Source organism: Gopherus evgoodei, chromosome 1, assembly GCF_007399415.2.
Source record: "Gopherus evgoodei ecotype Sinaloan lineage chromosome 1, rGopEvg1_v1.p, whole genome shotgun sequence".
In the NCBI taxonomy this organism is placed as follows: domain Eukaryota; kingdom Metazoa; phylum Chordata; order Testudines; family Testudinidae; genus Gopherus; species Gopherus evgoodei.
This window is the reverse complement of record NC_044322.1, coordinates 232,870,288-232,893,353: the sequence shown is the minus strand read 5'-3', so window position 1 is coordinate 232,893,353 and position 23,066 is coordinate 232,870,288. Positions and strand designations below refer to the sequence as shown.

The following is a 23,066-nucleotide window of genomic DNA, read 5'->3' as shown; positions in this document are numbered from 1 at the left end:
TTTTTGGATATTTTTGTTATTTGTTTTAGAAATGCCTCATCCACCTCCTCTTCCTGATTTGTTGCTCTATCATAGACCTCTACCATGACATCACTACTAGTTTTTCTCCTTTTATTTTTCCTGGAGACATTCAACTGCCTCTCATCTGCTTCTGGACCCCAGAACAAACATATATATTCTTGATGTATAAGAAAACACTTCCTCCCTTTTCCCCCCGCCTGTCCTTGTTAACAAGCGGTACACCTCTAGACCAATACTCCAGTCATGAGATTTATTCCAGGTCTCTATGACACCAATTATAGGTCATAATTTAGTTTACATACTAATACATAATCCATACATTCAGTGAGAATAGAAAGAAATATTTCTCTAAACTTTATACTGATGTGAATTGTGATTAGTTTAAATTATTTAAATCACCTATTATTATTACTGTTTTATTACATTTACAGTTTATTGCACCACCATGAGCCAGTCTCCTAGTGTAATAGTTCTGTGTGTGGCACTACAGCAGTCTAGTTGACTGTTGTTTTGTTCTTCCTAAGGAGTCAAACCTTGGTGTGACTGCCAGTGTTGCTCTAGCATTGCAATTGGTTTTTGGTTTTCTGGGGGGATGTTTGCTCTGCCCTGGCCAGGACGTTAGTGTCATTGTGTGTGTGAGAGAGATTGCTGGAGAGGAAGGGATGTGGTTTGCAGTGTCATAGCTTCGCTTGGATTTAATGTTTGATTCCCAGGTGCTTTGTGGTGCAGAGAGTGTTTGCTGCCTTGGCGGAGGTGGCGCCAGGAGATGCCACCCATTAGCTCATCCCAGTGGTGTTCTGCACCCATTCCTGCTGGAGGCCGCTCCTTTTCCCCAGCCACGAGCCAAAGATTGCTGCTGCTGCAGACATACAGTTATCTGGTATCTGGACGATTCAAACCCGAAAGCCCTGTACGGGCAGGTCCCTTCACTGCCTTCTGGGAAACGTAGTTTTTCATTCGGGCGGCTCCTCCTAACCTATCATCTCCCCAATGGTACAAAACTACCATTACCAGGGTGCACCGCGCCACGCAGCGCCCCGCGCCGCGCCTGGCTCCATGGGAGCTGTAGTTCTCTGGCCTAGAGGCCTGCGCAGACTATGGAGGCTGCCGACAGAAAACAAAACTCCAATTCCCACGATGCACCCGCCCACCTCTGAGGGGAGAACGGGAGGAGCTGTAAACAGGCCGCGCAGCGCGCTATGGAGTGGGCCGGGGCCTGTTCTTGGGCGGGGCGAGAAGCTGTGTCGGGTGCCCGGGTGCCGCTGTGACCGGCTGGCGCGGGCCGCGGCTGTTCGTGCGGCGTGTGCCTGGGCCGCGGGCGGGCGGCTGCTGCGGGGCCAGGCCTGGCGGCTCCCATGGATGACAGCAAGGTGGGCCGGGCGCGGCTGGCGCGTGGCGGTGTGAGCCTGGGACCCCCCGCCCCAGGCCTGCAGCCCTCTGCCCGCCCCCTCCCGCCAGCCTGGGGCGGCCGCCGGGGCCCTGCCTCCTGCGCGGTTCGCGTGACTGTTCAGTGGGTTTGGCCACACGTAGGTGTGACGGTGCAGTGCTCCCCCTCGCCCCCACGGGCCCTGAATCTGTGCCCGGCCCGAGAGGGACACGCTGGGGGGGCGTGACGCAGCATCACGCGGGGATTGCGGGTGGGATTGACCTGGTTTGCTGTTTTACGGCTGTCTAGGCATTTTCAGTGGGCGTTTGTAGCTGGGAGTATTGGGGAAAGGGCAGGGCTTTGGAGCAGAGCCCGGAGCTGGAGCATGGGCCAGTAGGTTTTTGCCCGGAGCTGGAGCATGGGCCAGTAGGTTTTTGCCCGGAGCTGGAGCGGAGCAATTTAAAAATTTGATTGCTCCAAATCCTTGGAAAAGGGGGCTGATCGCTCCTGCTTGGCATGCTCACCCTCACTGTAGGTGTGAGGAAGGCCTCCCCCTTTCTCCACCCCACCCACCATGTGCTGCAGTGCACAATTCTTGCTTTCTAATCTACCTGTAAAGCTTCGGATGTGAGCCACCGGTACCAGACAAATGGCCTGATGTGGTATGGTTAATTCTGTGTTCCTGTGATGATTTGTCTTTTTCAGTGTAAATAAATTATAATAAAGGTGAGGTACTGTAGTAGCAAATTAAGCTGATAGAGGTGTCAAAAAGTAGGGAGAACTGTTATTCCCTTCCCTTTCTGTGTGACACACTCATAAAAACATGATGACAACTCTGGAGAGTGAGATCCTTCAGTCACACACAGCAGATATCACAAATTTGTCCATCACTTGCTAGTACCACTGTGCCTCAGATCTGAGCTGGAGAGCCATTGCTGGGATGCGAGACTAGTTTAGTCTCTGTTCCCATTCAATCCTTAGTTTTTCACCTGAGATGGCCAGCAGAGTGTTGGTATTTTGATTCATTTGTGTGCTGGCTGTACTAGTTTTGAGCTGTGGACACTTCTTCTCTAGGAACTGGACTGAGATCAGCAACACAGTTGCTGTTAGGCTACCAAGATGCTGTCAAGTACTTGCTAAACTCTGACCTGGGTTGGGTTAAAACCAGTAATGTAGAAATGAAAGGCACATATCCCAAATGAATTCTGAGACCATCCAGTGCTCTTTTTCTTTTACTACTACCTGTGCTAATCTGTCTTAATTGCATAAGGAAACAGCATAGCATCACTTCTTTTATAAACGCATACTTCTAATATAAGATACAACTGTGATGTTCTATCAGGACAGCCAGAACTGTAAGCCATGTGTTTCCAGGTGAGAGCTTTGCTGGGGATTAGACTGTGTGTTCGCTGCTGCACCATTCTGTCTGCTTCACCACCAAACTCCTGCCGGTCTAAACCTTGCCTTGCAGGTAACATACAGTGAACCCAAATTCCCCCAGAGATGTATCTCTGAAGTGTCTAGTCCCTCTCATGGAACACACAAAAATTACTAAATTTGCTGCCACCAGAGAGACAAAGTGACATTTGACTCTTCAGCTAGCTCTAATACCGAGCATGAAGGCAGTTTGTAACAAAACAAGAATAATTTATTAATAAAGAGCAGAGATTTAAGTGATATTAAGCACAAGAAAAGGAGACAAGTATAGTTACAAACAAAACAAAACAAAATGCTTTCTCATGACTAAAATTTAATTGTAGCAAGTTACAATCTTTGCCTCAGCAATTTTCTTTCTTATATCAATTTACCAGCATCTCTAGCCCTACAAGCAGGAGGGGTCCAAGTTTCACAGGTTCAGAGGTTGCTGTACCCAATGTCCCCTGAGTGATGGATAACAAAAATATCTTTTTGCTCCTCTTATAGTACCCAAATACCGTTGTCTCGGCCTCAAGAGACAGAGGCAATTCCTGGGTGCAAATTCTGGGCCTCCTTGTACTTGCTAAGCTGCTGCTTGTCCACTTGAATGCTTTGTTTACTTTGTATGTGAATGTACTTTGGCTGTCCCCTGCCTGTAATGAAGCTGGTTACACAGATGAATCCACATTCCTATGTCTAGGACAGACTGGATTTATGCACTGCCTCCAGCCCTCATTTTAAGAACATATTTCCAGCACATACACATCGTTTTTCATTAGGGCTGTCAATTGCAGTTAACTCAGATGATTAACTAAAAAAAATTAATCACAATTAATAAAATTATTTTTGATTTGTCACAGTTTTAATTGTGCTGTTAAGCATTAGAATCCCAGTTGAAATTTATTAAATGTTTTTAGATATTTTTCTACATTTTTCAATATATTGACTTCAATTACAGAATACAAAGTGGACAGTGTTCACTATTTTATTTTTATTACAGATATTTGCACTGTAAAAATGAGATTTTTCAATTAACCTCATACAAGTACTGTAGTGCAATCTCTTTATTGTGAAAGTGCAACTTACAAATGTTGATTTTTGTTGTTGCATAACTGCACTCAAAAACAAAACAATGTAAAACGTTATAGCCTACAAGTCCACTCAGTCCTACTTCTTGTTCAGCCAATAGCTAAAACAAACTAGTTTGTTTACATTTATGGGAGATAGTGCTGCCAGCTACTCATTTACAATGTTACCTGAAAATGTACATGGCACTTTTGTAGCTGGCATTGCAAGGTATTTACGTGCCAGATATGCTAAACATTCGTATGCCCCTTCATGCTTCAGCCACCATTCTAAAAGACTTGCTTTCATGCAAATGATGCTCGTTAAAAAAGATGCGTTAATTACATTTGTGAATGAATTCCTTGGGAGAGAATCATATGCCTCCTGCTCCATTTTACCTGCATTCTTCTCCATATATTTCATGTTATAGCAGTGTCGGGTGATGACCCAGCACATGTTGTTCCATTTTAAGAACACTTTCACTGCAGATTTGACAAAATGCAAAGAAGGTACCATGTGTGATTTCTAAGGACAGATACAGCACTCAACCCCCGGTTTAAGAATCTGAAGTGCCTTCCAAAATCAAAGAGGGATGAGGTGTGGAGAATGCTTTCAGATCTCTTAAAAGAGCAACACTCTGAAACAGAAACTACAGAACCCAAACCACCAAAAAAGAAAATCTATCTTCTGCAGGTGGCATCTGACTCAAATCAACATGCATTGGTCCGCACTGTTTTGAATCGTTATCGAGCAGAATCTGTCATCAGCATGGACACATGTCCTCTGGAATGGTGATTGAAGCATGAAGGGACATATGAATCTTTAGCGCATCTGGCATGTAAATATTGTGCAATGCTAGCTATGACTGCCATGTGAATACCTGTTTTCACTTTCAGGTGACATTGTAAACAAGAAGCGGACAGCGTTATTTCCTCTAAATATAAACAAACTTGTTTGTCTGAGCGATTGGCTGAATAATAAATAGGACTGAATGAACTTGTAGACTCTAATGTTTTACACTGTTTTATTTTTTAATGCAGCTTTTTTTGTACATAATTCTACATTTGTAAATTCAACTTTCATGTTAAAGAGATTGCACTACAGTACTGGTAATGGGGGAATTGGAAAATACTATTTCTTTTGGTTTTTTTACGGGCCAAATATTTGTAATAAATAAATATAAAGTGAGCACTGTACATTTTGTATTCTCTGTCATTAAAATCAAAATATTTGAAAATGTAGAAAACATCAGAAAATTAAATGGTATTCTATTATTAACAGTGTGATTAATTGCAATTTTTTTAATCGCTATTAATTTTCTTAATCGTTTGACAGCCCTATTTTTATACATAACTAGTACATATATCAAGCGATGGTTTTTGAAACCAGTGTGTCAGCAGTTTACATATGAATTTCTTACAAGATGCCTTTTAGGCCTTGGCTACACTTGCAGGTGTGCAGCCCTGGGAGTTAGCTGTCTTCGTACAGCTGTGTAGGAAAAGCGCTGCAGTATGGCCACATTTGCAGCATTTGCAGCGGTGTTGGGAGTGGTGCATTATGGGCAGCTATTCCACAGAGCACCTCATCCCATTTTGGCATCATGGGTTGTGGGAAGGGGGCAGAGGGTGCGGGTCATTCTGCTTCCGGTCCCAACGTCCCGTGATGCATCGCTTCACATCCCAGCAATCCCTGTTTTTCTGTCCACGTTTGGCGCCATCTTGACTCTCTCAACGGTTTCTGTGCAGCGCGATTTCTGTGGGAAATGGAGCCCGAACTGCTGAGGAGTGGGCTGATGGGTCTTGCCAGCACATCACATTTAGCAGTTGAGCTATTCCTTAAGATCCAAAGTAATGAGGAGTCCGACGATGATAGTGAGTTGCCTGACGTGTACGACTCGAAATTGCTTCTGGCTTTCACGGAAATGCTCAGCACCGTGGAACGCCGCTTTTGGGCTTGAGAAACAAGCACTGAGTGGTGTGATTACGTTGTCATGGAAGTCTGGGATGACGAGCAGCGGCTGCAGAACTTTTGGATGAGAAAAGCCACTTTCATGGGACTGTGTGCTGAGCTCGCCCCCACCCTGCGGCGCAAGGACATGAGATTGAGAGGTGCCCTGCCGGTGGAGAAGCGGGTGGCTTTTGCAGTCTGGAAGCTGGCAACTCCAGACAGCTACTGATCGGTTGGGAACCAGTTTGGAGTGGGAAAGTCAACTGTTGGGATTGTTTTGATGCAAGTTTGCAGGGTCATTAATTGCATCCTGCTAAGAAGAACCATGCCTTTGGGGAACGTGCAGGACATTGTGGATGGCTTTGCACAAATGGGTTTCCCTAACTGTGGAGGGGTGATAGATGGGGACGCATATTCCTATTCTGGCGCCACCCCACCTAGCATCTGAGTACGTTAATCGGAAGGGGTATTTCTCTATGGTTCTCCAGGTGCTTGTGGATCACCGTGGGCGTTTCATTGACATTAACACAGGCTGGCCTGGAAAGGTGCATGATGCACGCATCTTTCGGAACACTGGCCCTCATCCCTCGTGGCACAGTGGCGTGGACGCATTAGCCTGACTGGGACAAGGACCACAGTGGCTCGCCCAATAAACTTGCGCAAGCGCATTACTCATGCTCTGGCTGAAACTTTTGAAGAGATTACCGAGGCCGATTACTGCGACGTGATAGACCACATCAATGGGCTATTCCACATCTAGCCATGCATGCATGCAGCCCTAACCCTCCCTCCTCTCCTGAAACATTTCCATCCTGAAAATACAAGCCGCTTACCGGGACCCTGCTCCTCTGCTTGTCCTTCACCAAGTACCAGCTCCTGCGACTGGCTGCCTTCCTCCTGGCTTGAGAAGAGCTCCTGGCTGCATGCTTCCTGGGACTCCAGGGTGTCTCCCCCCATCTCAGTACCCTCACTCTCGGTTTCTTCCTCCGCCGCCTCCTCCACCTCCCCCCCCGACTCTGAAGCGTCCATTGTGGTCCTCGGATTGGCGGGGAGTCATCCCCAAGTATCACGTCCATCTCTTTGTAAAAACGGAAGGTCGTGGGGGCAGCACCAGAGCGGCGGTTTCCCTCACGGGCTTTGCAATAGGCACTCCGCAGCTCCTTCACTTTAACCCTGCACTGCAGCGCGTCCCGGTCATGGCCCCTTTCCATCATATCCCTTGATATCTGCCCATAGATATCATAATTCCTATGGCTGGAGCGCAGCTGGGACTGCACAGTTTCCTCCCCCCAAACACTGATGAGGTCCAGCAGCTCGCCGTTGCTCCAAGCTGGGGCTCGTTTGGCGTGTGGAGGCACGGTCACCTGGAAAGATTCACTGATTGCACTCCATACCTGGCTGAGCAAACAGGAAGGGGATTTTTAAAATTCCTGGGACATTTAAAGGGCGGGTCACCTGAGGCCAGGGCAGTAGAGTTTGAACTGATGAGCAAAGTGGCTGAACAGGCATTCTGGGATACTTCCGAATACCTCTGGAGGCCAGTAACAGCGCTTTTGGTGGTCACACTGGCACAGCAGCGCTGCATCACCAGCGCTGCAGTTGTTATTCCCCAGTCAGAGGTAGAGTACAGCCAGCGCTGTATCCAGGGAGATACAGCGCTGAATGTGCCTTGCAAGTGTGGACGGTATGTTAGTTGCAGCGCTGTAAAGCCACCACCAGCGCTGCAACTCTCCAGTGTAGCCAAACCCATAGGTTCATATAACAGCATGTTAGGGGAAATGAGTGTGTCAGGCCTTGAGAGTTACAGTATGATAGGCTCTCTGCAAGTGGGCATTCAGGGACTCTTAGGGTCACAACTAAGTTATTGTAGAAGTTGATGAATATGTTGTTTCACTAAGGGTTTCATGTTAAGCTGTTAGACCTTGATTTTGCAATCTACTCCGCATGGGTGCACTGTCATTGAAATCAGCAGGGTTCTGTGTGAGTGCAAGGGTCTGCCTGTGTGAAGCTGCTTATGGGATCAGGACTGTAGTTGTGAAGGGTCACAAGGGTCATGAGGGTTTGGGTCCTTGAGGCATTTAAGGCAAAATGGTGTTGCCTGAATTATTTATTTATTTCCTGGAAAATCTTTTTTTCTGTACTGCCACAGAATTAACTCTCAAAGGCTTGAAGATCTTTCAGATATGTGGTATATTTAAAATTTTTAGCTTTAAGTGTATTTTGTGAGGTGTCAAGATTGTCAGACGATAAACAACATACACATTAATCTGTTTTCTTTGGAAGGGGTACAGCCCATATTCACTGAACAAGCTTTGTTTTAGCACCCCATAAGTAAGAAAGTCTTAGCTGAAGTCAAATGTATCCAGAATTTTCCTGGAAGGAATTTTTACTTGTTGGAGGACGAAAGCAAATATTTGGTGGCTTTCCTACCACTCCTACCTTCAGATTAAAATACACTTTCCTGGTATTACTTTTCTATGTAAACGTGTAAATACTTGCAGTGGGGATGTTTAGCAATTTTAAATGGAAGGGGAAGAGATTATCCTTAGGATCTAATCCTGGGAGGTGTCAAGCACCAACAACTTCATCTGAAAAGGCTAAGAATTGAATGGGAACAGACATTAAACTAGTATTTTCAGGCATTACTGGTATTACTAGGTATTGCTGAATTTGTGCACCCTACTTAGAAAGGTTTTATTGTCTAAAACGATTTTAAAGGGCTCTGACGCCCTTAGCAACAACTCTTCACACTGCAGGTTAGCCAGAATCATTGGTGGCTAAATTCAGTGGCTTCCATCTTGTGTTTGGGAGGGTTCTCACTGAATTGTACAGCAGGAGACTGCTGTATCAGTATGGGACAGGCACTGTAATAGTACCTGATCATATTAGGTGTGCAGTTTGATGTGGTTCAAGTCCAGCATAGTTTGATCTCTGTAATCTGCTAAAAGTTCCACTAACTCATGTTTTGCTGCTTCTTGCAGGGGCTGAAGTAGGCGATCTTAGAGGTTCACTTCCAGCCTTATCTGTGGTTTGAACAACTGTGCCTGGGGAAGGAATTTCCTTATAAAAGCTGAGACGATAAAGTTGCATTAGCATGAGAGTAGTCATGTTATAGCTGCATCCACAAGAGTTCAGTCATTCTGTTTGATAAATTTGTTTTCAGTGCGCTGACTCTGTGTGTATTAGGGATGTAAAAGGTTAAGTGGCCGTAACCGTTAACCCTGGAGGGACACTGGCCAGAGGGATCCAGGCCCCGGCCGTGCTGTGTCAACCGGCCAGAGGGATCCCGGCCGCGCTTTGTTGGCCGGCCAGAGGGATCTCAGCTAGTCAGCCACGGGGACTCCAGTCCCGGCCTTGCTGTGCCAGGTGGGTTGGCAGCACCCTGTCCCTGACTACCTGGAGGGACTTCAGTTAACGGTTAACTAGTTAAATAACTTTTTTTAATCAATATTTACATTTCTAGTGTGTGTGTGTGTATATATAATAGAATGTATGTATATAGGCTCAAATTCTGGAGTTAAGCAAAAATACTCCCTTAGTTTACAGTTGTATTTATAAATTATAAAAGATTGAAAGCAATAATACCTTAAGATGTATTTTATGCTTCTATGTTTGACAGTTTATATGATTTAAAATAGGAAGCTCTGGAAGTAATGAAAGGGAGAGGCATAGTGGTCTAAATATAAAGTCTGGAAAATGTATGCTCCATGGCATCTCCTGTTCAGAGGCAAGTCAGTGTTCAGTGTATAACAATGGTATTCAGTTACATTTTCTGGAGGGTGGATAAGGCAGTATCCAAATGTTGATGGGCCAAAGGGGTCTTCAGGTGTTCGTTGTCTAGTGATCCTTCCACTGAAGAGGTTGCAACCTTGCAAGAGTGGTGTGCCAGATTGTATTTAATAATCTCAAAATATTCCATTGAAATCCTGTAAGCAAACAACTATACTAATACACTGTAATGCTTGTATAACAGCATGCTATTAGTATTAGATATATTAAAACTATTAAATTAGAAGTGAAACTCATGAGAAATGAATGGACATCTAATCTGCCTTTTTATTGCCTGAACTTTCGACATTAGATCTTTGTCTCGCCCCCCACCCCGCTGAAAAGTACTGTGCAGCATGCAGTCAAGATAACTAATGAAAGCATGTCAGTTACTAATTGATTTAGGTTGTGTAAGAGTCTAATTAAATATGCACCACTGTAAGCTGAAGTGTATCAACACATTCTAGCTTTAGCGCATTTAAATGCAAATGAAAATTTTCTAAATTAAATACATGGCATGTCAGTAAATAGAGGGAAACTAAACTGAAGTGTCTCTGTCAGGGTCGATTTGGTTTAAATCATGATTTAAATCACTAGTGAGGAAGACTCAAATTAATCATGGTTTTCTACATAAATGTGCATTCTTGTTCATTGTTATAACCTTAACACACATTCTTCACAACTCAGAGATAGATGTAAGTTTCATTTTTAGAAGGTGCACACTATACATTTTTAAACAGTGATTTATTTTGAAAACTTTTCAGATTAGTTTTACAGCTATATCAGAAAATGAATGATTGTTTGGTTATTTCATTTACCAAAGATAATTGAAGCTGATATTTTGAAGTCATTGGAAGGTAAACTATTTCCAGTTCAACAGGTTAATCTTTAATATTTGGAGGATTTTCTTGCCATGCTGTATTAGGAGAACATCACCAGACAGACATTTAAACGTTAAGTATTCTGGATTTTTTTTCTTCAAGAGCAAACATATAATATTTTAACAAAACAAGCATATGTTCCTTGCTTTTCACATTTATCTCCAGACTTCTCCTTGTCCAGCTCTATTCTGTCCCCAACCGTCTTCTATTCATTGAACTTTTTGAAACTTTGCACTTTTAGAGAGAAGGAAGGGATTGACTCTGTGTACACAAATTTGCAGAGGGACAATAGAGCTGAGGTCTGTTATTTCTCACCTTTATATGTTGTTCATTTATTTAAAAACATTTTTGCTGTTAACAAGCATGTTACCTGTGGGGAAACAAATCCACAGTTTGAGAACTTCAAAACTAAGCATCTCTGCTGGTATCTTCTAGACTGAGCACTGAGTCCCATTGGGTAGATAGAAAGATTAACCTAAATAATCTGTACAGAAGCCTGTGGAACTCCATAAAGTTGGGTCCCTAATCCATGAACTATTGGAACTCATTTACAAAACTTTTCTTAAACATTACATGACTATATTGTCTCATAGATAGCATTAGAATTTATAATCCCCATTCCATGATGAGATATCTTTGAACTATAATGTGTCTTAATTAATACTATCTTTAGATAGGTTTTCTCTTCAAAAAGCATTTTATCAAAAAAATCATCTGATTTTTTTTTATTAAAAAAAATCATTGATTTGTATCCAACCTGGTCTCTGACCAGTCCCCATCGATTCACCCCCCATCCGCTGTGGCCCTTGGCCTCACTTCTGTGGCTGATGGAGTTCTGCACCCCCCTCTCCCAGTCTGGAGAGTGGGGGCGAAGGGGTCTTCAGTGAGGTCCCCCTTCCCCTTCCAGGCTACTGGGAGGGTGCGGGAGCTCCAGGGGTTCTTCACCCTCCTTCCCGGCTGGGTGTGACAGGGAGCAGAGGTGGTATCCCTGCGCACAGACGGGAGGGGGGCAGAACAATGGAGGAGCCCTGAGCTTCAGAGTTCTTTCTGCTCCCTCCTCCTCCTCTCTCCCTTCCTGTGATCGGGGACTGCTCCTTCTCCCCTTTCCCCCCTCTTCTTGTGAGGCTAGGCTAGGCTCCTGAGGAGCAGGGCAGAGAACTTTCTGCTGCTTCCTGAGTAGCTCTGGTTGGCTGCTGATTCCCAGGTGGCATGAAGGAAGAGCTGATGCCTATTGCCTCCTGATGGCCAAAGAGAAGGCCCTCATGGCTGGAGCTGGCCTGCAAGCTGCCAATTGAAGAACAGTAATGTATAGTTTTTACCAGTGGAATCTTAAAAATCAAAATCTTGTTTACTTTGCATAGACATTAGTTCCTGTGATGCTTTTATTAAATTAGGTTTTGTTCCAGTATTCAAGTGCAGCACTGCTTGATTGCTGCCTTATACCCCAGAGTTGGCTGTGTTTCTGTATGTAAATCCTGTAGGCCCTATCCTGCAAAACGGAACATAGGCGTGGACCTGTGCAAAGTCCCATTAATTTTTGTGACCTTACTTGTTGTTTTAATCTGCGTAGCACACTGTATAATATAATTGATGACAAAGCTGAGTTCAGTGGAAGTCTGTATAGGAAGAAGGATCTTAGTAGGTGCTTACTTATATAGTCCCCATCACTGCAGAATCTATGTGCCTTCGAAGTATTTACAAATAGGAATTACAGTAATATTTGCCTCTCTCGGTGAAATAGCTTGATTAATTTATAGGATTTTTTTCTTTATGCTCGGGTATGAACAGATATGAGGAATTTGAGGGAAAACAAAACTGGTGAAATTAATTTTGTGCTTGTCTCTATATAATGAGGCCTCTAGTCATCCATATCTCTAGTGGAAATGGGTTACATAGTCTAGTTCAAGCTCCTATGAAAATTTGGTCTTGGTCACTCTCGAGACTCCTTCTTACAATTTCTCTGTTGCTGTGGTATCTAGCTGTTGTGGGAGACTCTGGTCACTGAGAGAGAGGTGATCTCCCAAGCAATTAAAGCCAGTCCTATGAAGTACTTAGAGGTACCTGTTGTGTGACATTCAAACTGGACTCTTGTTCATTGAGCAGTCAGTGTGGGGAGTGAAGCATTGGGATGTGGATTCATAGTGACCTGCTGTGTTCCCTACCAGTTGGAACTTTTTCAGGGTATGTGGCTTCAGTTTTGGGGCCATAGTAAATTGTTAAGTCCCTTTTGCTGTTTGGGATGAAAGGAACCTATAGCAACATAAAATATTCTTCTTGTTTACATTTTGGTTTTAATCTCAAAGCAAATATCAAGTAGCTTTGACTTGCGGTTTTAAAAAAATGCCTGGGCTTGTTTAGAATAGATATGCAATTAAATCAGTATGTACTCTCCGTAATGTAACATATGTTCATGTCAGGTCACAGTTTCTTAGTGGACAGAATGCGACTGCTGACTTTTGAGCAATAGGAAGCACTCAGGGTAATGCTAGACAGTTTAGATAGTGGTGCTGAAATTGAACCTACTGCATTTCCTGGTGGGCAATACAAAACACTAAGGCTTTGTGTCTACACTACGCAGCTTTTAGCGACACGGCTGTGTCACTAAAAGGTGCGCAGTGTAGCCGCTGTTTGTTGGCACGAGAGAGCTCTCCCACTAACAAAAAACTTCCACCTCCAACGAACAGAGTAGCTTTGTCAGCAGGAGAGTGCTCCTGCCAACAAAGCACTGTTCACACCGGCGCTTTGTCTCTAAAAAAACCTTTCATCTTTTGGGGGGGTGTTTTTTTTTAAACACCTCTGAACGATGAAAGTTTTGTCATTCACTTGTCAGTGTAGACAAAGTGTAACACTGTAGTGCTTGGCCCAAGTTTTTAACTTTTTAAATATCCTGTGTCTTTATTTTAATGTAAATCCTTTATTTTTTTTTAATAGGTGTCTCTGAAAGCATGCTGGGTAGAATTGGGGGTTCTGTGTGAATATATACTATAAAGGATTTTACATTATAAAAATGCTTAAACTTCATAGGTAATCATTGGTACTAGGTATTATGCTGTTTAAGATTCAATAAAAGTATGTTCACTAACTGAAAATTTATATTTTTGAATAGCTGTCAGTTTCAGTCTGGATAGCCTTGTTGTGATTTGGGAAACTGGGCCTACTAGTGAAGACAGGAATTCAAGCACTGATGGCTCAGGTCCAAGAATTAGATGGAAGTCAGTTAATCAATGCGAAACATGAAATGTACCATAATATCAGAATCTCCTGCATTGTGTGCAGTTGGGTTATATTGTATTAATGTAAGAGAGATACTGCAATTTAGTAGGTATCATCATTTTTATTTTAGGGCTTGTGGCTTATTACATTTTTGATTACCACTACAGAGAGAGAGCTTGTGAACATGGATAGAATTTTTTTCCTGCCATTACAAGTGTTGTGTGTTTAGCCTTTATAGATATAGATATAAAATATACCGTATATACTCGATCATAAGCCAGTTCGTTTATAAGCCGACCCCCCCTAAGATGCATAAGTAAAAATGGAAAATTTTTATAACCCATTCATAAGCCAACCCTATAATTCAGGGGTCAGCAAACTTTGGCTCCCGGGCCATGGGGATAAGCTGCTGGGGGGCCTAGATGGTTTGTTTACCTCGAGCATCCGGAGGCACGAAGGTAAACCTAAGTAAACAAAAGTGTCCCAGCGTGCCAGCTGCTTACCCTGATGGTCCAGGACAGCAACTAGTGGGGACATTTTTGGCAGGAGAAGCTGGGAAGCAGTGCAGTAACTCCTGTAACCACCCCCACATGACCCCACCCCAGCCTGGGAACCCCACACTCTCCCCATCCCATCCCTTTCCATCTTATCTAGGGAGGGCCAGGGGAGGATGTCTCTGACCTGGCTGGAGCTGCTCTGGCAGGCTAGGCAGCGCGACCATAGCCTGCTCCGGTGGGCCTGACCGGACGGCACAGCTGCAGTATGTTCCAGCATGTTCCGCCATAGCCTTCTCTGGGAGGCGGGTCTGAGCAGCACGATTGCAGCCTGCCAGCCCCGGACCTGCAGCTGCTTCAGAGGCTGTGGGGAGAGCAGCATGGCCAGAAGCGGAGAGACTCTGGTCCTGCCTCTTCCCTTCTGGCTTTGCTGGCTGTGCTGCTCTTCTTGCTCCTTCTGTTGAGGGGAGGGGCTGTGTCCCACCTCTCCCTCTCTATACCTGTTCATAAGCTGACCCCTGTCTCTGGTGCTTCCCTTTTTTACTAAAAAAATTCGGCCAATGAACAAGTATATACGGTAATCTGTAGATGAATAATCAGCGCCTTACTATATGTTAGTGCTGTTAATGTGGTACAGTGTGGCAAGGATCATGAAACCAAGGTTATGTTCTCCCATATACATTGTCTCACAGAGGGCCAAATTATGCCCGTTTAGATAGATCTGCAAAAGGGAGGATAAGGAGGTACATCTCACCTTCACTCGCAGACCTAATGGTAGTGCCCGTTTAAAGCATGATGGGGGCCCCTGGTGAACTGATAGAAAAAGTGTAACACAGGGGTCGGCAACCTACGGCACGAGTGCCAAAAATGGCAAGCGAGCCGATTATGAGTGGCATGCAGCTGCCTGCAACGGTCCTGGCCTCCAGCCCCACTCAGCCCCCTCCCCGCCCACCGACTGCTCTCCCCTGCAGGGGCAGGAGGCAGAAACTTGGTTCTGCGGCTGCCAAGCTTCCCCTCCCCCTGCTTCTTCCCCCAGCATGGTGCTTTCCTGCCCCGCCCCCTCTCAGTCCTTGAGCCAATCAGTTGATGGCCCTAGCCAGAGGGAGGGGTAAGCATGGCAGCGTGCACACAGCTCCGTAGAGGAGACAGAGAGAGGTAGGGACGGGGCCTTGGGGAACGAGGTGGCACAGGGCACATCCCTTTCAGCCCCCTGCCATGAGCTGCTCAGGGCAGGGGGCTGGGAGCACCCCTATGGGCCGAGCACCCCAGCCCTCTGCCCTGACCCCCTCCCACACTCAGCATTCTGCCCTGCACCCCCCATGGCCCCCAGCCCTCTGCCCTGACCCTCCCCCCCACACTCAGCATTTGGGGATGGGGAGGTATAAGGTCATCACCATGCCCTCACCCTGCCCTTGTCTTCCTCCCAACATATACATGTCCAGGATGATAAACACTGCTTACCTTGCTATGTATCTCCACAAGCACCCTTATGGTCCAGAGTCCTTAGACAAATTGTGGGAGTGATAGATGGGGTGGAGGAGAAAGTATACAGGGTCTTGTCATACTCTCATACATCTGTGCAAGGGCAGCCATAATTTAGCCCAGGTGTTTTAAGGACATTTGTCATTTGCAGATAGAACTGCACTGGGTCCATATAATTCTCACTAATATCCCTACCTAAGGTATTTCAGTGAATTCTTTATGTCTCATGACTGACGTTTTGCTTAACAATATGTATGTCTATGGCATCCATCTAAACCCTAACTTTTAACCTATAAGAGTGGGCCAGTGTAGATTACTGAGGTTAGGAAAAGACTACTTACCTAGGAAACTGCAGACCTATACCCAGAATTGCCAACTTCAAGAAATTAAAAATCATGAGTCGGACCCCTAAAATCATGAGCTTGGCCCCCAAATCATGACATTTTAATAAAAGATTATATTGTGTTTTTTTTAGGTCTCTTGATATTTGAACTCCCCCTGTCCGTCCCCAGGGTGCATACATGTGACAATTATTGTTGCCCACTTGCCCACATGTGCTGGATAAGCTGATTTTGGCCCCACTGCACGCTTCCACATCTGCCCATCTCTTGCCCAGCAATTAATCCTGTCTCCCAGTCTCCCATCAGTTCTCTCCCCACCCAACCTACCTCACTTCAGCCCCCCTTTAGTTCAGTCTCACCCCATCAATTCAACCTCACTGCTCCATCGATCCTCACCGCCCTCAGTTCACCCTCCCAGCACTCAACCGATCTGCTTAGAACCCACTATCAATACAGTCCCGTCTCCCAACAGCCCCCACCCTCCTCACTTCAGCTCCCCTGTTGCCCCCAGCCTCACCTGCTCCTTAGAGTTCTGCACCCTCCCAAGGCCTGGTGGGGCTGCAGTGGGGTCCCCTCTCCCACTTCCCAGGCTGGCAGGGGAGCAGCCCCTGGGGCTGACAGGATTTCTAAGTAAAATCAAGCCTCACATTTAGAACTCTCAAATATCAGGAGTTTTTTTTCCCCAGTTGATTCAGGGCCTGGCTACACTTGCAGGTGTGTAGCGCTGGGAGTTACAGCTGTCTTCGTACAGCTGTGTAGGGAAAACGCTGGAGTGTGGCTACACTGACAGCTACAAGCGCTGTATTGTGGCCACATTTGCAGCATTTGCAGTGGTGTTGGGAGTGGTGCATTATGGGCAGCTATCCCACAGAGCACCTCGTTCCATTTTGGCACCGTGGGTTGTGGGAAGGGGGCGGAGGGGGCGGGTCATTCTGCTTCCTGTCCCAACGCTCCGTGATGCATCGCTTCACATCCCAGCAATCCCTGTTTTTCTCTCAACGGTTTCTGTGCAGCGCGATTTCTGTGGGAAATGGAGCCCGAACTGCTGAGGAGTGGGCTGATGGGTCTTGCCAGCACATCACATTTAGCAGTTGAGCTATTCCTTAAGATCCAAAGTAATGAGGAGTCCGACGATGATAGTGAGTTGCCTGACGTGTACGACTCGAAATTGCTTCTGGCTTTCACGGAAATGCTCAGCACCGTGGAACGCCGCTTTTGGGCTCGGGAAACAAGCACTGAGTGGTGGGATTACGTCGTCATGGAAGTCTGGGATGACGAGCAGTGACTGCAGAACTTTTGGATGAGAAAAGCCACTTTCATGGGACTGTGTGCTGAGCTCGCCCCCACCCTGCGGCGCAAGAACACAAGATTGAGATCTGCCCTGCCGGTGGAGAAGCGGGTGGCTCTTGCAATCTGGAAGCTGGCAACTCCGGACAACTACTGATCGGTCGGGAACCAGTTTGGATGGGAAAGTCGACCGTTGGGTTCGTTTTGATGCAAGTTTGCAGGGCCATTAATCGCATCCTGCTAAGAAGAACCGTGCCTCTGGGGAATGTGCAGGACATTGTGGATGGCTTTGCACAAATGGGTTTCCCTAACTGTGGAGGGGCGATAGATGGGGACGCATATTCCTATTCTGGCGCCACCCCACCTAGCATCGAGTACGTTAATCGGAAGGGGTATTTCTCTATGGTTCTCCAGGCGCTTGTGGTTCACCATGGGCGTTTCATTGACATTAACACAGGCTGGCCTGGAAAGGTGCATGATGCACGCATCTTTTGGAACACAGGCCTGTTCAGGAAGCTGCAGGCAGGGACTTTTTTCCCAGACCGGAAGATCACAGTAGGGGACGTTGAAATGCCCATTATGATCCTTGGAGACCCCGCTTACCCATTAATGCCTCGGCTCATGAAACCGTATACAGAGAAGGTTGACAGGAGCAAGGACCAGTTCAGCTACAGGCTGAGCCGGTGCCGAATGACTGTGGAATGTGCTTTTGGCTGTTTAAAAGGGCGCTGGAGATCTCTGTATGGGAAGCTAGACTGGGGGAAAGCAGCATCCCTGCGGTTATATCTGCATACTGTACCCTCCAGAATATTTGTGAAGGGAAGGGTGAAACATTCAGTCAGGCATGGACCTCCGAGGTTCAACGCCTGGAGACTGAATTTGCACAGCCAGAGAGCAGGGCTACTAGAGAGGCCCAGCACAGGGCTTCAAGGACTAGGGATGCCTTGAGGGAAGAATTTGAGGCTGAAAACCAACAGTAATGTTTGGTGCCTTGCACGGGAGTGAAGTGCATTGGTTACAATGTTAGTAGGAATCTGTTTTTCCTAAGCTGATTTGCAGTGCCTGTTTCTTTCCTGGGCTAAGGTATCTTTTACTTTCTGCAATAATAAAGACTGTTTTCAAAGCCAAGAATTCATTTATTGAAAAGAAAATAATTTTATTGACAGACACACAACATTTTGGGAACCTATAAGGGCAGAGGGGGTGTGGAGAGGAACTGTACAGTCACAGGTTTGTATATGTCCTGTCTGGAGTGCTGTGCTATGACTGCTGCACTTCAAGATGCCTATACTGCATGGTGATGGGGGTTGAGTGCAGAGGGTAAGGGTTGTAGTTCTCAGGGCTGGTAGGTGAACGTACAGGTGTTGGAGGCAGCTGGTGGTGGTAAGAACCTGGGTGCTGGGGAACGGGGTTTTGAGCTGACATTGGGGCACAAGGGAAAGAGCTTTGGGATGGGGGGGTGGGAAGTGGTGCGGTAGTGTTCTGCCTGCATGGCTTTGAGCGCCTGGATAGAGTCTGCTTGGTGCGCCAGGATGCTTATGAGCTGCTTTCTGCTTTTCTTCCTGGCCGCTGCATTTCTCTGGCGGATCCTGCTTTCCGTTTCCCTCCAGTCCTGCACTTTTTGATTCTTTCTAGCAGAATGATCCATAACTGCTTGCAGTAGGTCGTCTTCGCTTTTTCGCAGCTTCTTCTGGTTTTGGAGTCTTTGAGCTGTTGATAACACGGGCAGCCGAGAACTCAAAGTTGCTTGTGGAAAGACAAAAAAGGCAGCAGTTAACAGAGGCAGCATTGTTTATATCTCAGATAGTTATTTCCACATAGTGAAGGAGTTTACAGTTTTCACTTTAGCATAATTTTCCCATACCAAAGAGAGCGCACATAACCCACAGGAGCCCCGAAATGGTGAGTAAGGGGAACTGATTGCTTTAGGGCTTTACTGTCCTCGGGGTTTCTGTGCGTTGGGGAAAGCAAACAGCTGCAGGGGGCACCTACACTGAACACTCTCCCAACGTTTTCCACAGGAGTTGATCCTGGAAGATACCTTGCTGCTGCGGGTCACCTGGGAAGGGGGAATGATTGCTTCAGGGCTGTACTGGGGTTTCTGTGCGTTGGGGAAAGCAAACAGCTGCAGAGGGCACCTACACTGAGTGCTCTCCCAACATTTTCCACAGGAGTTGATCCTGGAAGATATCTCGCTACTGCGGGTCATCTGGGAAGAGCGGGAGGGTCTTCTACAGCAATGCGGATTCTGCCCTGGCCCCTATGCAGCTTGTCTGTGTGCAGCAATGGTCCCCCCACCCCTTGCGGCACAGTGGCGCGGACACGTTAGCCTGACTGGGACAAGGACCATAGTGGCTCTCCCAAGAAACTTGTACAAGTGCATTGCCCATGCTCTGGCAGAAACTTTTGAAGAGGTTACCGAGGCCAATTACCGTGACATGATAGACCACATCAATGGGCTATTCCACATCTAGGCACGCATGCATGCAGCCCTAACCCTCCCTCCTCTCTCGAAACATTTCCATCCTGAAAATAAAAGCCGCTTACTGGGCACCCGCTCCTCTGCTTGTCCTTCACCAAGTACCGGCTGCTGCGGCTGCTTTCCTCCTGGCTTGAGAAGAGCTCCTGGCTGCATGCCTCCTGGGACTCTGGGGTCTCCCCCCACCTCAGTACCCTCACTCTTGGTTTCCTCCTCCCCCTACCCCCCTGCTCTGAAGTGTCCATCATGGTCCTCGGATTGGTGGTGGGGTCACCCCCCAAGTATCGCATCCAGCTCTTTGTAAAAACGGCAGGTCATGGGAGCAGCACTGGAGTGGCGGTTTCCCTCGCGAGCTTTGCAATAGGCACTCTGCAGCTCCTTCACTTTAACCCTGCACTGCAGCGTGTCCCAGTCATGGCCCCTTTCCAGCATGACCCTTGATATCTGCCCATAGGTATTGTAATTCCTATGGCTGGAGCACAGCTGGGACTGCACAGCTTCCTCCTAAACACTGATGAGGTCCAGCAACTCGCCATTGCTCCATGCTGGGGCTCGTTTGGCGCGTGAAGGCATGGTCACCTGGAAAGATTCACTGATTGCACTCCACACCTGGCTGAGCAAACAGGAAGGGGATTTTTAAAATTCCTGGGGCATTTAAAGGGCGGGGCACCTGGGGCCAGGGCAGTAGAGTTTGAACTGATGAGCAGAGTGGCTGAACAGGCATTCTGGGATACCTCCGAATACCTCTGGAGGCCAGTAACAGCGCTTTTGGTGGCTACACTGGCACAGCAGCACTGCATTACCAGTGCTGCAGTTGTTTTTCCCCAGGCAGAGGTAGAGTACAGCCAGTGCTGTATCCAGGGAGATACAGCGCTGGGTGTGCCTTGCAAATGTGGATGGTGAGTGAGTTGCAGCGCTGTAAAGCCGCCACCAGCGCTGCAACTCTCCAGTGTAGCCAAGCCATCAGTTGCTTATCTGAAGTTTCCCTGCTGGAGTATAGCCACCTGTTAGCTGGGTAGCTTTGTTTACCTGATATGTAAATTAATTCTCATTGTCTTTCAAAGTACTTTGGAATTAACTGCCTGGTGGAGAAGCTACATACCTTTTTTTAGAGTGGGGTAACTCTTATTTGACTGGAAACACATTAGAATGTGCCTCATTGGGAAAAAAAAAATCCTGACTTTGAGAGTTTTATTACGAGATTATGAATGAGGCTAAATTTTACTAAGAATTGATTGCGAGAGTTAACATGTCTGTGTACCTCCAGCAATTATACTTTATAAGAGCAAGTACCTGAATCACCATATAAGCTACAACGTTCTGCTTGTATGTATGCAATTTCTCATTTTTCATGTAGACTGGTATTTGTGTGACACACTGTCCCCATGCTAGAGAATATAATTTCTGTGTATGCAGAGATCTTGAACATACAAGAAACCTGTTAGTTTAACCTCAAGTGCTGTTGACTGAAATGGTGTTTGCACAGTTCAGTAACTAGTAACTTCTTTTCAGGTGAATTGGGAGCTGCTGAGAGATATTGATGGCTGTGCGGAGTGCAATCCTGTATTAATCCATAGAGCTGGTTATGAGAATCAGGGTCCAGACACCCTGTGGTATGAATGGGTGTGTGAATCCCATAGAATAAGCAGATGAGTATACAGTTTTACTCCTCGGGGAATTCTGCGCCACTGCACATGTGCAGAATTCATGTCCTCTGCAGATTTCTTTGCGTCCCTGCAGAAATATGACTTTCTGTTTTAAATCACTAGTCAGGAAGACTTGATTTAATCATGGTTTTCTACATAAATGTGCATTCTTGTTTGTAGTTGGAACCTTGATATATATTCTTCACAATTCAGAGATAGATGTAGGTTTCATTTTTAGAAGGCACACACTATACATTTTTAAACAGTGATTTATATTGAAAACTTTTCAGATTAATTTTACAGCTATATCAGAAAATGAATGATTGTTTGGTTATTTCATTTACCAAAGGTAATTGAAGCAGATATTTTGAAGTCATTGGAAGGTAATCTATTTCCATTTCAACAGGTTAATTATTAATATTTGAAGGATTTTCTTCCCATGCTGTATTAGGAGAAGAACATCACCAGACAGACATTTAAACATTAAGTATTCTGGATTTTTTTCTTCAAGAGCAAACGTATAATATTTTAACAAAAAAAGCATATGTTCCTCGCTTCTCACATTTATCTCTAGACTTCTTCTCCTTGTCCAGCTCTATTCCGTCCCCAACAATCTTCTATTCATTGAACTTTTTGAAACTTTGCACTTTTAGAGAGAAGTAAGGGGTTGACTCTGTGTACACAAATTTGCAGAGGGACAATAGGGCTGAGGTCTGTTATTTCTCACCTTTTATATGTTGTTCATTTATTTAAAAACATTTTTGCTGTTAACAGGCATGTTACCTGTGGGGAGACAAATCCACAGTTTGAGAACTGCAAAACTAAGCATCTCTGAAGGTATCTTCTAGATGAGGGGTAGGCAACCTATGGCACAGGTGCCGAAGGCGGCAAGTGAGCAGATTTTCAGTGGCACTCACAGTGCCCGGGTCCTGCCCACTGGTCCGGGGAGCTCTGCATTTTAATTCAATTTTAAATGAAGCTTCTTAAACATTTTAAAAACCTTTTTTACTTTACAAACAACAATAGTTTAGTTATATATTATAGACTTATAAAAAGAGACCTTGTAAAAACGTTAAAATGTATTACCAGCACGCAAAACCTCAAGTTAGAGTAAATAAATGAAGACTCGGCACACCACTTCTGAAAGGTTGCCGACCCCTGTTCTAGACTGAGTACTGAGTCCCATAAACAGTGAAGAATATGTATTAAGATTATAACAACAAACAGGAATGCACTTTTATGTAGAAAACCATGATTAAACCGAGTCTTTCTGACTAGTGATTTAAATCAGAAAGTCATATTTCTGCAGGGACGCAAAGAAATCTGCAGGGGACATGAATTCCTCACCAAAGGTAATTAACTTCATAGATATTTATTGTGATTTATTTTGAAAACTTTTCAGATTAGTTTTACAGCTATATCAGAAAATGAATGATTGTTTGGTTATTTCATTTACCAAAGGTAATTGACTTCATAAATAGCTGCTTCATTGGGAGGTGAACTATCTCCAATTCAACAGGTTAATCGTTAATATTTGGAGGATTTTCTTGCCATGCTGTATTAGGAGGAGAACATCACCAGACAGACATTTAAATTGTTTTATTTAACTAAAAGAACAATGTTAAGTATTCTGGATTTTTTTTCTTCAACAGCAAACATA

At 45.4% G+C, this 23,066-nt stretch overlaps 1 protein-coding gene across 2 annotated transcripts in view; it reads left to right on the top strand.

The window, feature by feature from the left end:
• Positions 1 to 1,289: 1,289 nt before the first annotated feature.
• Positions 1,290 to 23,066, top strand: part of CREBL2 (cAMP responsive element binding protein like 2) — a 38,090-nt gene continuing 16,313 nt past the window's right edge. Inside the window, exon 1 of one of the 2 annotated variants that reach the window (XR_003997336.1) lies at positions 1,290 to 1,391. Coding sequence is in view for 1 of the 2 variants with exons in the window: in XM_030539241.1 (XP_030395101.1) it covers positions 1,377 to 1,391 (15 nt within the window). In the remaining variant the exon portion in view is untranslated. The remainder of the gene's footprint in view (positions 1,392 to 23,066) is intronic. The other variant, XM_030539241.1, reaches the window with a different exon arrangement.